Consider the following 16,226-nt stretch of genomic DNA (forward strand, 5'->3'; position numbering starts at 1 on the left):
CAGCCGTAATAGTGTGTCACGTATTAAGGGAGCATGTTTGAAACCACATTATATTATTAAAATTCATAGGAGTGATTTATAGGGGTTTTTAAAAACAGCAGCTTGCCAATATAAATTGGCTTAGGAAAGTCAACTGTAATCCACCCAGGTCCAAATAATGACATTTCCTCCAATACATCCAAAAAGCTGAAAAGCAGAAAATAATATCCAGGCTCCAGAGATAAGGCGAGTGCCCAAGGGAAAGAGGACTCTGAAATATTCATGCAATCGTAGATTGGATGGTGGAAATGGCTGTTCCCAGCGGCTGTGTTTAGGGACTGATGAATTTAGTTACTGTACCTTTATATTTATCGCTCAATAAACAAGACAAGCTCCTTTACGACGCCGAGCAAGACTAATTTAGCTATTTTAGCACTAAGGAAATGGCTTTCTGGGCCAGACGAGGGTTTGATAAGGAGTGAGTTTCGTACGAAATTAGGAGACTTTTCATTTAGCCGAGGCAGCGAGCGTCGGAGCTGTGAACAACAGGGCTGGAGACCCAGATTTGAGGAACAACCCCCCCCCGGACCAGGTCTGCAGCGGGTCGGGGTGCCCAGCCCCCATTTTTGGGGGACTCCCTACCGAGAGCGGGCGCAGCGTTTCAGGGCTGCCTGCACCCGCTCATGACGATGTTCCAGCTCTTGATTTGTAAAGATTATTTTTCGAGGCAGAGACCGTCGCTATAAAGGTTTTACAGCAGCTGTGCTGGAATTAAGCGTGGCTTCGTAAAAGTGTCAGCAAATGAAACGGTGATGCCCGAGCTGTATTAGTGCTAAAATGACCTTTCGGATAGTTAGGGCTTTATGGGATATTATAAATTCTCCCTGGGTTGGCAGGGTTATAACTAGGATATTAGCGGTAACATCTTCTCCGGCGATACCCATGGCAGGAACCTGGCGTTCGGAGCCGAAAATACCCAACTCAATTTTTTTTAGTATTTCTGGAGCTGAAGAGCTGATATGAGATGTTTCCAGTACAAATTTGAATGTGCGTGGCCAAAAGGAGATTTATTTTATTAAAGATGAGTTTTGAACACTCACATAAGGTTTTTTTGAGACTACTATTTCCAGCAGCCAAAAATCTATGTGATTTAAACGTATTGCTTGGGCGTTTTTGTTTCCTTAGTTTCTAAGACTTTAGATTAATATTGTCAATCCTTTTTTTTATTGCCATGAAGGCAGGGAAAGTCCTTTTTTAATGAAAGCCATGAGCTTTATACAATACCTTGACTCCACAGCTTCTATCTGAAGCACCGTATTCCACTGAACTTACATGAAAATCCCCCGAGTGAGCTAGCTCTGATCTTTTTTTCGCCTCTTGCCTTGCCACTGGGACATAAAATCAGTTTTTATGCTGGTATTTATTATGAAGTATATATTTAGACAATCCGCGCTGCAATTTAGCAGTTTCAAGAGCTTCAGGGAGTTGTTTGAAGCAACTCTTCACTCACCTGCTTATTGAAACCCTCTTTAGGACGTGCTGCTGGGCTCGGTCTCATTCATTTATTCCCCACAGCCCTTCGCTTTGACTGTCCTTTGGCACTGAGAGCCACAGCAGGAGGAGAGGACGGGGCTGTTTCTCCGGCCAACTCGTCGATAAATGGTGTTTTCCCAAAACAACCTGTCCTGGGGCTGCTGGGGATGGGCTTGGCTTTGCCATTAACACCAGGGAGATGCTGGCTTCTCCGGAGGAGTCCCACGCACCGGTCCTCACTCACAAGGCGGTTAATTACTTTCGGCAGCAGCTAATTGCCTCTGCATCCCCCACCCGGCATCAAACCCCTCCACGTGCTTAGGCGAGCTTTTAGGGCGAACTGAAACCATTTCTGTTGCCGTTAAGATGCTCAAAGCATCGACTGCATCAGCTTCCAGCATCCCTTGGGATGCGCCGTTTGCTCGAGCGCTGGGTGTTTAGGTTTTATTGCGGGGTACCTGCTGGCTGTCATTAAAAGCCCATCGCCACGAGCGCAGCCGGCACTCACCTCGCCGCTCGGTGATGCCGGTGGTGCGGGTAGAGACCTGGCAAACTCATTGCCCAGTGAAAGAAGGGCTCATCTGCAGCTCATGTCGCTTCTGAAGTGGCTGGTGGCAGCAGCCGCCCTTGTCCTGGGAGGGACTTTCGGGCTGCGGATGGTGCAAATGAAGTGATAGAATAACTGGAAAGACCTGGAGGAGGCCAAAAGTGTTGCAATATTTCAATTTTGGTGGTGAATTGGTGCTCGTGGTCAGCTGGGACCCAGGTCCTGCAGCTTGGGCTGCATGGAGGGGCACCGTCCTCAGCTCTCTTCCCTGCCCCTGTGCAGGTAGCACCTGAAAACGTGGCTGAAACAGTCCAAAAATACAGGATATCATAACCAGGTTGGATTTCTGGCTGGTGTGAATTGGCTGGGCTCCTTCAGGGTTGTGTCTGTGCCCGCATCAGGATTAGCTGGGCCCCCAAAAAATCACTATTAGCCCCGTACCAGCCATCTCTTCAGGTGCAATAAAGAAAATGGATCCAGCACTGAGCCAGCATCAACACCCTCCTTTCTCTGTGCAGCGCTGCAGCACGTGGGACAGTTGCAAAAGGGTGGCCCATGGTTCACAGCCCCTGTTTCGGGGCAAGGATACACCTTCTCCATCAGCCCCACGGATGCCACTGTGTCATTAGGCTTTGGGCTTCACACCTGGCTCATCGGTACCTTGCGGAGATGCCGATGTTGGATTTAACCACTCTGCCCGAGATTCCAAGGTGTGTGCGTGCGGCTCGGCACTGCCCGCTCCCAGGGATGCCCATCCCGCCTCGGCCATCGCAGACCAGTTTGCAGCTGGGCTGGAAAAGGCTGGAGCATGGCTTTAATCCAGGGTTTCTGCCAACAGCCAGCAGGTAAAGTGATGCCCTGTTAGCGCCCGAGGCAGTGGGAAAAGCAGACGGCAGCAATAACTGAGCAAGAGCCAAGATTAATTGGAAATTAATTTGCATCTCCAAGCATGAGATGTCATAGTGTGACCCTGGAGCTCCTCATCTCAACCACCTCCCCAGCTCCCGAAGAGCCACCAGCAGTCCCCGACGCTTCAGCCCGCCTCCGCTGACGGCATGGCCTGAAATTTGGGAGCAAAACAGCAAAAGATATAACTCCTCAGCCCTTAAAAACGGCATTTTGGAAGGTGCTCTTTGAGAGGAGCCAAATTCACCAGCCCTCCGCACGATCCCCACGCCGCAGTCGTGCACGTGCTGCGGCACGAAGAAAGCACCACTCAGGCTGAACCACTCGAGCTCGTTTATTCTAACTTTATTTTTCTTGTACAAGTAGCCACAGGCTAAAATCTAAACAGAGCAAACTACAAAAAAACTGGGTTTGATTTTAATATTTTTTTCTTTTATACAGAGCTAACAATCGTAGGATCAGTGGGATTTCAAATATCAAGACAGTTCAAAGTAAGAAAGGTAGAAAATAAACAGTAGAAAAGTGCTTTGCAATTTGGGTTTTTAATATCACTCTTAATGGTTGATTCCCAAAGAGGACTGGGACAAAGGTTTAGAATCGTCTTTATTATTATTTTAGTACAAACATAAAGATATTGCCAGTTTAAATGATGGAAATATGATCAAAGTAAAATCCCTCTTTGCTTTGTGAGACCCTGATCCAAAGCCCCATGAAATCGGGCTTTTCCCCAACTCGCTGGGCTTTGCACCGGCCCCGTCCCTTCTTGTCACCCGATGCTGAAGCTCAGACTCTGCTCTCGGAGGAAACCCGGAGCCGTTTCACTGATTTCCAGCGTTACAGGGGGTTTCGGTGCCGTGGCCCCGCACCGGCAGCGCTTTCGGCTGGGGATGCCGGTGCTTCGCACGTAACCATCTCCCTGCCCGCACCTCCAGCCCCAGCACCTTCCCTTTCCTTTCCCTTTTTTTAATTTGGCGGGTGAGGGAAATAAATGAGCAGGCATCAAGTTGCTAGACAGGATCTTTAATCTGCCTTCACTGGCGCAGCATGGGGAGGGATAGATTTCCAAATGCTGTTTGCACAGATGAAGTAAGTAAGTAGCTCCCCACACACCGCTGCCATTTGTTTTTATAAGCTTTTAATTTCCTTTTTTTTAACTGATCTTCCCAGATTTAACTGCTGTCAGTCAGCTCAGAGAAGGCTCAGACACCGGACCGATTCCCCCTGAAACGCCGTGGGATGGTTATCCCGGAGAAACACCCCCACGGGCAGCAAAAATCATCCCTTCACCATCCAGAAGCAACATCACTTTGAAGCTTCTCTCCTCTTCTATTACCAACTTAAAATGTACAGTCCCTTGGTATGATTTTGGGTGGAAGCTTTAAAATTCCCAAACTGGTCCAGCACTTAAATATTTCAGCATCTTTACAAAACAAGGAAGAAGAAAGATACGGTAGACAAATAAATACCTGAATCCAACAGCGTGAAAATACCCTGTCACAGCATAAAACTATTCCCTGTTCAACTAAAGACAATGTGGATACTATCCCTGAGGTAGCAGCCATCTCTGGTAAACTTGAGAGCTCCAAGAATAGGTTGTGCCCATTATGGGTTACCAAAAACAAAATTAAAAGAAATCAGCTTTTGGATACTTTATTCCTTGCTGTAATTTCATCTCACCACAGCCAGTAAAGCAAGAGGGTTTTTTGGATCTGCCCAGAGAAGGCAGCGAGTTGAATTAGTGGAATTACTTGCTTGGAAGAATACTAGAGGATGAGATTCCTACCCCAAACGCGGGCGGTTGCCAGTGGCTTGCGTCGGATCCAACACCTGCCCGTTACCCGGTGGTTTTGTCTCCGGATAAAACTCTTTGATTCCTCCCGTCAAGAAAAGGGGGAAAAAAACAAGAAATAAGAAATCTGGCAAGCTATTGTTTAAATGTTTGAGGTGTATAAATGAATTATGGGGGTGAAGGGCGTGCCTGCCGTTAGCTGGCAGGCAGGCGAGGATGGGTGCAAGGCACCGGTAATGACCCCTGGGACAGTCCGGCTGGTTTGGCCCTCTGGTCTGGGTACGTAAAACGATTTCTGGACCCCTTTGCTATGGCATAGCCCCACGCCAGCAAACTCTGTCCCGTTTCTGGCCCCGGGTGGCAGTGGGTTTGGTGGCCGGTGGGTTTGCACCGTGGGTGCAGCAGAGCTTCGCCCCAAGGCTCCGGAGGGCTCGTCCCTCCTGGGACGCTGCCAGAGCGGCTGCCAGCGGCACGGGGGCATGCTCCCAGAGCAGAAATGCTCCTGTTCAACCAACAGCCAGGCCCAAGCCTGAAGGTGAGTCCTTTGAAGAAGCCTCTGATTCCACGAAAACAGGTATGTGCTCACGGAAGAACCTGGGAGGAGCATTTTTGACACTGTGAAACTGCATCCAAACCACTGGCAGCACGTGGGGACCTGTAGTCCTACTTGTCTACCCGAGTACAACGTGTCTACCCGAGTCCAACGTGTCTACCCAAGTACAACATGTCTACCCGAGTACAACGTGTCTACCCAAGTACAACGTGTCTACCCAAGTACGTGTCTACCAGAGTACAACGTGCCTACCCGAGTACAACGTGTCTACCCGAGTACAACATGTCTACCCGAGTACAACGTGTCTACCCGAGTACAACGTGCCTACCCAAGTACAACATGTCTACCCGAGTACAACGTGTCTACCCAAGTACAACATGTCTACCAGAGTACAACGTGCCTACCCGAGTACAATGTGTCTACCCGAGTACAACATGTCTACCTGAGTACAACGTGTCTACCCGAGTACAACGTGTCTACCCAAGTACAACATGTCTACCCGAGTACAACGTGTCTACCCAAGTACGTGTCTACCCGAGTACAACGTGTCTACCCAAGTACAACGTGTCTACCGGAGTACAGCTGCGCCCCAAGCACAGAATAAAAATCCAGCGGTTTAAGCACAGGGCAGCAGTTTGGATGAACCAAGGACAGACTTGAAGCTGTACCCCACGCTGAAACCAAACACAAGCTCTTTTTTTCTTTCTTTTTTCCTTCTTGTTTTACAGGTTAAAGGCCAGACACACTCCAGGTGATGTTTTCCCAAGTTGTCGGTCGGCACAGTTTTGCCTCCAGCCCAGCTCAGACATTGATGACCAGCGATGTTATGTGTCGCTTCTCCAGCTAAGTGGCAGCTGGAGGTACTCCACAGCACGAAGGCAGAACGTGCTGTTTCGAGGGGGTTTTGCCCAGTTTTGTGGACTTGGGAGGCTTGGATAATACAGGGAAGACCATGTCCTCCTGCTGGATCTCCAGACTTCAGCCTCATCCCTTCGGGGGCTGACCTGCCGCAACCGTCTACATTAGGTCCCAACGGTACAGATTGACAAGAGCGGAAAAGAAACCCCAAAAAAGAGGAAAAGCTAAACATCTAAAAAATAGTCTTTAAAGATTCACATCCATCTTCAACCGTCTCAATCCAACGCATAATCTGCATTGGTTTAAGCCATTACATTTCTGCATAATTATTAAAAAAAAAAAAAAAGAAAAAGCTCTATTCTTGACATACTTTTGTATTTCAACTAGTCAAATGGCACAGCATTTCCCTTTAATAAAAGGAAGTAGTGACAAATACTTGTTACTATTACAATATCACAATAATATGATATTAAATTAATAGCATGTTCACAGCTCCAGGAAGTCTGAGCTGAAAGCTAGTCTAAATTCTGTGTTCACTTTGGCAACAGTACTTATTCAATGTGAACGTCGGCGTTACACACACAAAAAAAAAAACAATAAAAAGAAAAGCTGGAGCGGGAGCAGGATGGCAGGAGGAGATTGGGATTTCTTTGATATGAGGTTATAACTCGAGCCGTTTGGCATCTCCTCCTCCGTCCCACCCCTTCCAAGCCCCGGCATCCTCCGGCTCCCACGATGGGCTGTGCTGTGCTACCGGTCTCGCATGGTGCCACCAGTGCTGTCCCCCCGCGGTCCCTTCCCAGGCTGTCCCCAGGTCCAGCATCGCTGGAGAGGGAGCATCCCCCCACGGGAGGTGAGAGCAGGAATTGGGCTGACGGCCCATTTAGCCTCTTTGGTGGGGTGGGGAGAGGCTATTTGGGGGTTTACTACATAAATTTAACCCTTCAAATTTTTTCTGTCCTGCAAGATATCTACGGGAGGAGGAATAATGGGAGAGGGCTACGAACACCAAACCTCCAGAGCTCCTTGCTCTCAAGGTCAATGCCGCTACATCTGCTTGGGCCAAGCTGGCTGATTTGATCTGGAAGGACAGAGTCCCGCTCACAGCTAACCCAGCCCAGCACCAGGACACAGCGCAGGGGAAGAGATGTTTGTCTTATCATCCCGTGTCTTGAATTATTTACACAATTATCGGTAGCATCCCGTTGCCAAATGGGAAGGTGATGAGGGATATTTCTGACACAAGGAACTCTCCCACTGGTACCATTTAAAAAAATACAATTATTATTTTTTTAAACTTAAACTCATTTCCTTTCCTGATTCCTTTCACTTTTCCTTGCAAATACAGTGACGTTTGATTTACCACCATCTATACAAAGAGTTCAAACCTTCACATTCACCCGATTTTAACCAAGCCACGTGGCGGGGAAAGGGCTGCCCTCTGGCACCGGCTGGCCGATGTCCCTGTCCCCCACGCATGCCCCCATCTCACCCCAGGGACGACACCGGTCACACACCAACGCACAAGGCTGCACCATGCCAGGACAACCCAAAACCCATGGTGGCCCATTGGCGGTGGGCCCTGGAGGGGGGTCACGCACAAACCCTCTCTTTGGTGTCGGGAGCTCCTCTGCCCACCCCAGGCATGGGGAAGGGGCGGCTGCCGGCAGCCCCCAGCATCCTCCGGCACGGGGCCCCGCTCTGCATCGCCGCCCGGGAGCCCTCCTTGCCTCGTCCCTCCCAGGGAAGCGAGCCCTTTTTGGCTCAGCTCATCCTTTGGCCGTGCCTGCCCGCCCAGGGATGAGTTCCCGCTCGCTGGAAATACGCTGAAGGAGCTGGGAGCAGCTCAGTAGCACCTCGAGGGGTTTGGGAAGTGCTGTATCAGGGTTTCCTCGTAGGCGCTCCTGATGGCAGGGTGGGCTTTGAAGGGACAAGACGGTGACGTCCAGGTTCCCACCTCCCAGGGGTGCGTTATGCTGCTCGTGCCGGCACATGCCATAAATCATCCAGCTGGGAATCATCCTTGGGGAGCCATATCCTGAATACACCCAGGACGGACTGAGGCAGCCACCACCAGCACCCAATTTGGCCCTGCGAGGGCAACGATGCCGGCGAGCCACGGGGCATCGAGCCGCGTGCCTGTGACAGCCCAAATAGTCTTTAAAAAAAACACGATACAAATCTCCGCCACCCAAAAATCACACCGGAGCCCCGCTACGTGCCTAAAAGTAAAGCTCATAACACTAGTGAAGCATCTTGCTTCGCACGGGGCTGGGTGGGAGAGGCAGGAATTGGGGGAGAGGAGAGGACACACACACACACACGCACGCACGAGTTTCTATCACACTTGAGGTAGAACATTGCTTTCAAGGATTGGAAGTGCTTTACATGGGAACGACAACAACAAAACCACCAAGGCGGCAGGTACAGAGCGTGACTGCTGAGGTAGGACCAAGCTTGTACTGACCAAGTGCTATGCTACTTGTTTTTTTGAACACGAAGGAAGACGCAGGTATTTCTGCTTCCCAGAAGACATTCATTCCGGTTGAGGTAGGTTCTGAGTTCACTCGGGTTGTCTGTCCAAGTCTTTCAGTAGCCCTCAGGCAGGCATCCTTTGACACACACACTCTTTTTTTTTTAACTTTTTTTTTCCTTTTTTTCATAGTATTTCGAGTCAATCAGCAAAAAAAGTATCCTGAGAAATAGCAAAAGTGTACAAAATCATCAAATCCATGGAGAGATGGCCTTCCCGGGCCTCGATTTTTGGAGTCCAGTTAGAAGGATTTCTCCGAATCCAGTCTTCTGGAAATAAAAAATCGATCCAAAAAGTAGTCCTAAAGCTGCTGATCAGGAAAAAGTCTGGGATGCCAAGAGAAGGAGGCTCCACCATATCCCCAGTCTGTCAGTGACGGGAGAGTTTGCCCAACTCTGCCAAGGAGTCTTTTACGTAGCAGCTGCGGGGAAAATCCATCGTAACCAGTCTCGATAAAGCCGTCGTCGGAAGAAACACACCAGGAGGCCCGAGAGAGGTCAGAAAGATAAACTTCACAGAGTTTCCAAAAGGCTGTATACATATATATATATTTATATATATATATAAAAATAAAGCAAAACAAAAAAATAACAATCAGACCGTAGAAATCTTCAATTGACCTGAGATTGACGACTCGTAAAGACATCACCAGCCGCGGGTTTGGTTTCTGGTAACTCCTACAAGAGGGTTCGAGTCTTGGCAGTTTTATCCTTCATTGGCCGGACCGTGGTCGGGAGCCGGAGCTGTGGGGCTGCCACCGCGGGGGCTTTTCGGGAGGGGGTCTGGCTGCTCCTCGATGATGCTGAACTCATCCAGAGGGAGTGTGGATATCTGGGTGTCGTCGTGGGCGGCCGGCGGGCTGTGAGCCGACTGGCAAGAGAGAAGGGGACAACGCAATGATGGTGGCACGTCACCAACGCTCTTAGACACGCAGCTGCGTCTGCATTTCCCAGGCGCGCTCTTGTCCCACTGGACTTACCGTTATTCCCTTATCCTGCTGTTCCTGGGCTGGGGATGCTGGGAATAACCTCTCCAGCTCGTTCATATCCAGCTGCTTTCCATTCAAGTCCCGGTTGTCCCTGTCCCTGCGAGCGGCTCCGTTCAGGACGAGGCCCGTGGCGCTGCGCTGGCTCCTGGGGATCTGCGGGGTTGACAGTTGCTCCTGCACATTTTTGCACATCAGCAGCCTGAAAAATAAAGAGACGGAGCCTGAGGGTGAGCAAAGCCGGTGCTTCCCCCGCTTCCTTCCCCCAAACCTGAGTCTGCCTTATCCCACGTTCCTTCACTCCTTAAATCCCTCCTAGAAAGTCATGGCTCTTCTCCTCACCGTGAAAGGGCTTTTGGTTTACAAGGAGTATCAGGACTTGCCAGAGCAGAAATAGCGATGCTCCCGGGAAGTACCAGGTCCCTCCATGGGGACCAGAGCTGATGGGGTGTATTCGGAGAAGCCCGCTGGGTCTGGGTGCCTGGGAGGGAGGCAGGAGCTGTGCTGCAAACAGCACCCGGTGTTCGTGGGAGCCAGGCTGCGCAATCGCACGCCTGGGATGCGCATCCTGAGATGTGCACTGGAAACAGCCCATCATCGCATTGGGGGTGTGAGACCCCCGCAGGGATGCCCACATGGCATTAGGGACCACCACCCCTCATAAGCAGCGGCGTGAGCAATTCCTACCTTCCCCTGTACCCAAACATGAGGAAGAGGACGCAGAATATGATGCACGTGACGCCAATGTGGATCCCAATGATGATGCCGGTCGTGGAGGTTTTATTGTTCTGCTCATCCTTCATGCAGTCGCAAGGGGGATTCAGCACTGCCAGAAGAAAGGGGGAGAGGGGGTCAGTGGTGCTGTTCTATTGCTCCTCCAGCTTTTGGGGAACCCTGAGCAAAAGCTGGAGCCTGGGCGGTGCTGGGAGCCGTGTATGGGGAAGCGGAGAGCGGGGTGGGGGGCCGGGGGCGTCACTGCCTGCCAAAGCAGCTCCCCTGCTCCTGGTACCCCAGGAAGGCAGTCACAGCAAGCCCAGGACTGGAAGGTCCGTAGAGAGCCAGCCCCGTTACCCGGGCTGCAGTTAATAGACACAATTAATGAACAAAAAAGACTCCGACGTTAATTTTTACAAAAGCCTGTGTCCAAGGTGAGAGGCGGCCACCACGCCAGAGCAGGCTGATGCCTGACAGAAAGCACCGGGTGGGCAGATGCCAACGAGATAAGTATTTACTCCAACACAGACAGAGGAGTAATCGCTGTCTCTTGAAGAAATTCCCACTGGAAGGCTTAAAAGGCTTCCAAGAGCAGCAGGATGTTTTTTACACATAGATGAATATGAAAGGTGTGATCAGTTAGAGATTTCCCTCTAGACATTTCCCCTATTCTGCCACATACTGCAGTGCTCCTGCTCTGCAGCCCTTCTCCTTTCCAAAGCCATGCGTCCTCCCTTCCCAGCACCAGTGAAGGTCAAAATATCCAGGAGAGCTCCAGGAGAGCGGAGATGCTCGGTGCCCCATGTCCCACCCAAGGATGGCAGCTCTTAGCTTATGTATGGGGGTTTGTTCATGTTCATGGCCTCACCTCTAGCTCGAGCTTAGGGGACAAAACCAGCAATTACAGGAACATTTGGCTTGTCCTCTCCCCCGGGGTGAAGAAGTCACCAGGTTGAACTGTGCTGTGAAGGGGTGTCGGCTCACTAATGCTAATGAAGGCCAACGGGGACAGGGGACGGTGCGAGCCACGAGCCACGGCAGGGAAGCCACCCCTACCACCCCAGGTGGTCCCAGCCCCGCAGGGTTTTGCTTCCTCATTATTCGTGGTGCTGAAAATAAATGAGTGGCTGAAAATGAGATGGTGGGGTAGAGCCGCAGGTGTCTGGTGGACGTGTCCTGCCTCTCCACCTTCCTGCACAGCGGTTTTCACAAACCACCACCGAGACCAACGTCCCGTCTCACCTGTCCTCTCCACAGTTTCCCTCAAGGACACGAAGCGGACAGTGGAATTGCCATCCCCGTGCTGGTTATAGGCGAGGAGCTTGACTTCATACACCACCGACGCATCTGTTTCGAAGGAGACACAATAAGGACTTTTCAGGTTTAATCATTAGCGTTATCTCCCCGAGTGATGCTTATTTAGGAAATGCACATCTTACCAAATACACACAAGATGCTGCCAGCAGGTACCTCCTACTAGGAAAGCACCCCAAAAACCTGGGGGAGAGCTGCAGCATCTCCCATTTAGTGGCTGTGCAACACAGCTGAGCTTTCCTGCCACGACAGGCTCTCCCAGGGTCAGGAGGGGACATGGGTTGAGCTGTCACCGTACTCACCCAGGTGGGTAATGTTGTACGCTGTTACGTTGCTGGGCAGTAGCACCGGACCTGTGTACTGGGAGAGGTGGACCTTGCGGTAATACAGCTTGAAGCCTTCGTGCTGGCCCAGTTTGATGGAGGGCTCCCACATAGCCTGGACGGCGGTGCTGTTAATGACTTTAATAAAGAGGGATGGCATGGCTGGGACTGAAACAGAGAGAGAAAGACAGTGGGTTGCGTGTGCTTTTTTAGCCTGCAATGAGAAGTTCCCCAGCAGCCTTTCCCTGCGGTCACTGCGCCAAAACCCGTCCTGGATGAGACTGAGAAAAATCAGATCAGACCAGATCCTGCATAAACAGCTTTGAACTTCTTCAGGGAGCTGCAGGAGTTTCCAAGGGTTTCCCATGCTCGGTTCAGCAAGCAAAGAGGCTACTTTTACACTCCGGTTGCAATCTGATGCTCAGCCCCCTCGGGTCAGGGCAGGAATGCAGCGACTTTGGCAATGCATTCCCAAATTCCACTTTTCTGCCCTCACCCTGAGGGTAGCGAGGACCTTTCAGAGTGATTAATCCCCCAGGGAGGAAGGAACCAGAAGGGATGGAGCTGGAGACATCCATCTTAAAAGCGTGCTAGGTACCTGCACTGGCTTGCAGGGTGCGTGGGAGCTTGCTCTCCCCGTCGGCTTTAGGAGGGAGGTTTGTGATTCTGTGCTGGGGACTTAGGAGAGAACCGGGGCATCTTTGTCAACAGCCCTAAATACCGGAGCAGCCTGAGATCCCTGCACTGCTGTGGCTGGCTCGTTTTGGTAGGTACTTACCTGGCCTTAGGGGCACACGGGGGTTTAGCTGGGAAGTGTCCCTGCTGCTGCCCGGTGTCACCGAGGCCTGATTCAAAGTCCACCAGGACGCTTTTTGCTCCAGTCAATGCCCCAACACCCTGCCCTCGCTCTCAGGGTGTGCCGCAGCGGGGAGGCACTGCCGTTTCCTCCCCCGGTCCCCAGAAAGTTGCCCGGCCCCGTCCTGCCCCATCAGCCCGGGCTGAGAGGCAAAGATTTGCAAACCAAAGGCAGTTTTCCTGTGATGCGGATATCTGGTTTTTCCAAAGCTGGGTCTGCACAAACCCTGTCCCGGAGCCCTGCGCAGCGCTGGGGCACACAGGACCAGGTTTCCGCCAAGCCTCTTCCTTCCCCTCTCCCTCCCTTTCTCCTACACTGATCACACCAACGCAGAGATATGTCTCAGCAGGACATTCCACTGATGATATTTTTTCACCTCATTTCCACCAAAGACCCCAGGCCAAATGCTCCCATCAGTTCCCCAGCCTTGGCACCCTTCGGAAGGTGCAAAGCACCGGGCGCTGCAGGCTCTGCCCTGCCCAGGGCTCTGCTCCGGCACGGGCAGGGAGAAGGGTTTCAGGTACTGCTCTAGCAGTCAGCGAGCTCAGCTAAACCCTGCAGCAAAAGCACCGAGTAGAACAACAGACCTGCTTCTCCAGCAGCCTCCAGGCTTTGAGACAGAGCTATTTTTCCAATCCCACACGATTACAAGCTCAGAAATCCCCAAATATAAGGACTGCTGGGCTTGCATTGGACCGATGCAGCTTTTCGTCGTGTTTTTCCCCAAAGGGTCTCTAAAGGATGAGCAGTGCAAACCCGGCCTTTGGCGGAGAGTTCAGCACAGCCATTTAGTAAGTGATGGTGAAAAGCGGATGAAATGAGGCCGCGTCAATCTAAGACTGACGAGAGCTAAAAAGGGCATTTCCTCAATTTAATAGTAAAAGCAAAACCGCACAGCACAACGGTTGGCCTTTTCCCAGGCACTGAGAGCTCAATCTTTCCCACAAGGAGATTTAGAGGAAGGAAAGACATCTCTCCTGGTGAGCAGGAGGGTTGGGGCAACGCTGTCTCTCCCCAAAGCGATGCCCTCCTTCCGGTTGCAGGGGCTTGGCCTGACGCCCTCCCAGTAAGCACGGGGAGAGGACCAGGTTCCTGCTGACTGGTGAGCATCTCCACCGGGATTCAGGAGGGAAGACTCGGAGAGCAGCTGTCCTGGGTCAGGTTAATGAGATCCCATCCTGCCAGAGTGCTGCCAGTGGGAAAAAATGGGTTGAAGTACTTCTCCTTGCTAGGATTTATTCTGATTTCATTGATGGGAAGGCTGTGCTTAGCAACTTCTGGGTGCAAAACACAGAGGGAATTCTATTTATACCAGAATGTACCGTTCTTCCCAAGGCTGCATATTTTTGCAATGCAATTAAATACTCTTTTTTTCTATCTCTCCCAATTCCCTTTAGGGCAAAATTAGGAATTGTCTGGATCCCCCCTCTCAGAAGTTGGACTCTTGCTTAAAAGCATCATGTTCCAAATCATGGGCGAAAACACCACAGAAAGGGAAATCGCATTATCCCATGGACAAAGAAACACTGATGTGGGCCATCCTGATTTGCGAAAGGTTGGCTTTATTTTATGGTTGCAGAGCCTTACATTTAATAAAAACCACAAGAATATCTCTCCTTCAAAGTATGGAATATATAGTATTTATTCAAACTTTGAGTATATATATGTATAATATTGATTATATGTATGCACTCGCAGAATGCATGTGCTGTTTATAATGTTATTACACAAATAAGTGTATACAGATGGAGTATATCTCTGTGTGTGTATAAATATATGTACACACACCAGTGTATAGGTGCTTCACAGAAGTGTATATATAAGACATAATATAGTTCTACTGTAAGTGAGGCATCTCCCTCATGCTAAGGGCTGGGATACTTGTTTTCCTCTTCCGTGCTGTTTGGAATTTTCCCCAGGTCATTTCAACTTTCTTCTTGAAGGCGTCTTTAGCCGAAGATGACTAAAGGAACAGTCTTCATCCTAGAGAAATGTCAAAAAGTCCTGGAGAAAACCCTAAAAAGCATTAAAAGACAAGAACAAGGAGTGTGTGCTGCTTAATGGAGCGGAGAGTTTGAGATTTAAAATACCACGGCATTTGTGAAACGGCGTAAAGAAGAACAACAGGGAGGAGACAGGAGCACCTTCCTAGCGAGAAAGATTTATGGAGGACAAGGTTCACGTGGGTAGTTTCTCTACGGCGTCCTCCCTTCTACCTTCCATCCAAAATTATCCCTGGCACAAAGGAGGGAGCACCGCACTTCGGGAAAGCATTGGAGGCTTCAGCCAAGTGCATTCTCAGCATATTCCTAGCCCTGAAAAGCTGACCTCCCCAAGCCAAAAGCAGCCCTGCTCCTCAGTACCTTCACCCTACTCCTACTCCAGACAATACCAGTATAACAGGGTCACTCAGACCAGTCTCCAGCTGGCAGCATTTCTGCTGGCCACTCCGACAAGCACTGCCCCGGCTCCGCCGAGCCATCCCTGGCTGGCATATTCACCCGCCGTGTCCTTTCCACGCGAGGCAGGACACGGCAGCGTGGTGACATGGGGGGTCCTGCCACCACAGGGCCTCGCACACATCTTTGCACGCATCTCACGCGCGTCGCTCTGAGCCGGGATGATAACGCCGAGACACGGCGTGTCGGGGAATCCCGTCCCTTTCCGAGGCTGTTAGCGCACATCATGGGGCTGTGCAAGCCCAGGGGGGTCACAGCTCTCCGGTGCACCTCGGGAAGGCACAGGGTGAAATGGCTTGGCTGTGAGAAGAGGCAAATCGGCAGCAAAACCTTAATTTGCTGACAAAAGCCACGGGATCCTGGCTCCCTGACCCGCTCTCACCTCTGTGAGCAGAAGGCAACAGGCACCCGAGTGAAGCAAAGCAAACAAATCAAGCCAGAACTGGGGCTTTTAAATCTCTCGTTATCCCCCTACAAGGCAAACGCAAGCTGGGGTTGAGCGATCTTAACCAAGCCAGCTTGTCCATCCTGAACGTGGAGCTAATTGGCTGAAGCTTCGTTACACAGGACAAACCTTTTTTTAAAGGATAGTAGAACAGGACAATGATGCCTTGAAACTTCAGAGAGCCAGGAAATTTATGATCCCATTACCAGATACCTAACTATTTCTGTCGTGACTGAAGGTAATAATGACAAAAAGTCCTCGCTAGCTTGACCCAGACTTCTGCAGAAACACCAAGCTCTGTGAAGCATGGCTGGCTGCTAGCTCCAGTAGCTGAACTCAGAGCATCGGGTCAAGGAGTTTCAAGTTTTGCCTTAGTCCACCCTTGTCTCTCTAAATTGGAAGGAAAAACAAACTCCAAGGGTGACCGATTCC

The 16,226-nt window shown here is 50.7% G+C and overlaps 1 protein-coding gene across 1 annotated transcript in view; it reads right to left on the minus strand.

Annotated features, from left to right (window-relative positions):
* Positions 1–9,403: 9,403 nt before the first annotated feature.
* The window catches only part of IGDCC3 (immunoglobulin superfamily DCC subclass member 3), a 106,141-nt gene continuing 99,318 nt past the window's right edge, over positions 9,404–16,226 (minus strand). The window contains exons 10-14 of the mRNA XM_059824138.1: positions 12,014–12,202; positions 11,640–11,744; positions 10,371–10,509; positions 9,678–9,885; positions 9,404–9,568 (exon numbers count right to left, since the gene is read on the minus strand). Coding sequence (XP_059680121.1) covers positions 9,404–9,568; positions 9,678–9,885; positions 10,371–10,509; positions 11,640–11,744; positions 12,014–12,202 — 806 coding nt within the window. The remainder of the gene's footprint in view (positions 9,569–9,677; positions 9,886–10,370; positions 10,510–11,639; positions 11,745–12,013; positions 12,203–16,226) is intronic.

The sequence above is a fragment of the Gavia stellata genome, chromosome 13, assembly GCF_030936135.1.
Source record: "Gavia stellata isolate bGavSte3 chromosome 13, bGavSte3.hap2, whole genome shotgun sequence".
Lineage (NCBI taxonomy): Eukaryota > Metazoa > Chordata > Aves > Gaviiformes > Gaviidae > Gavia > Gavia stellata.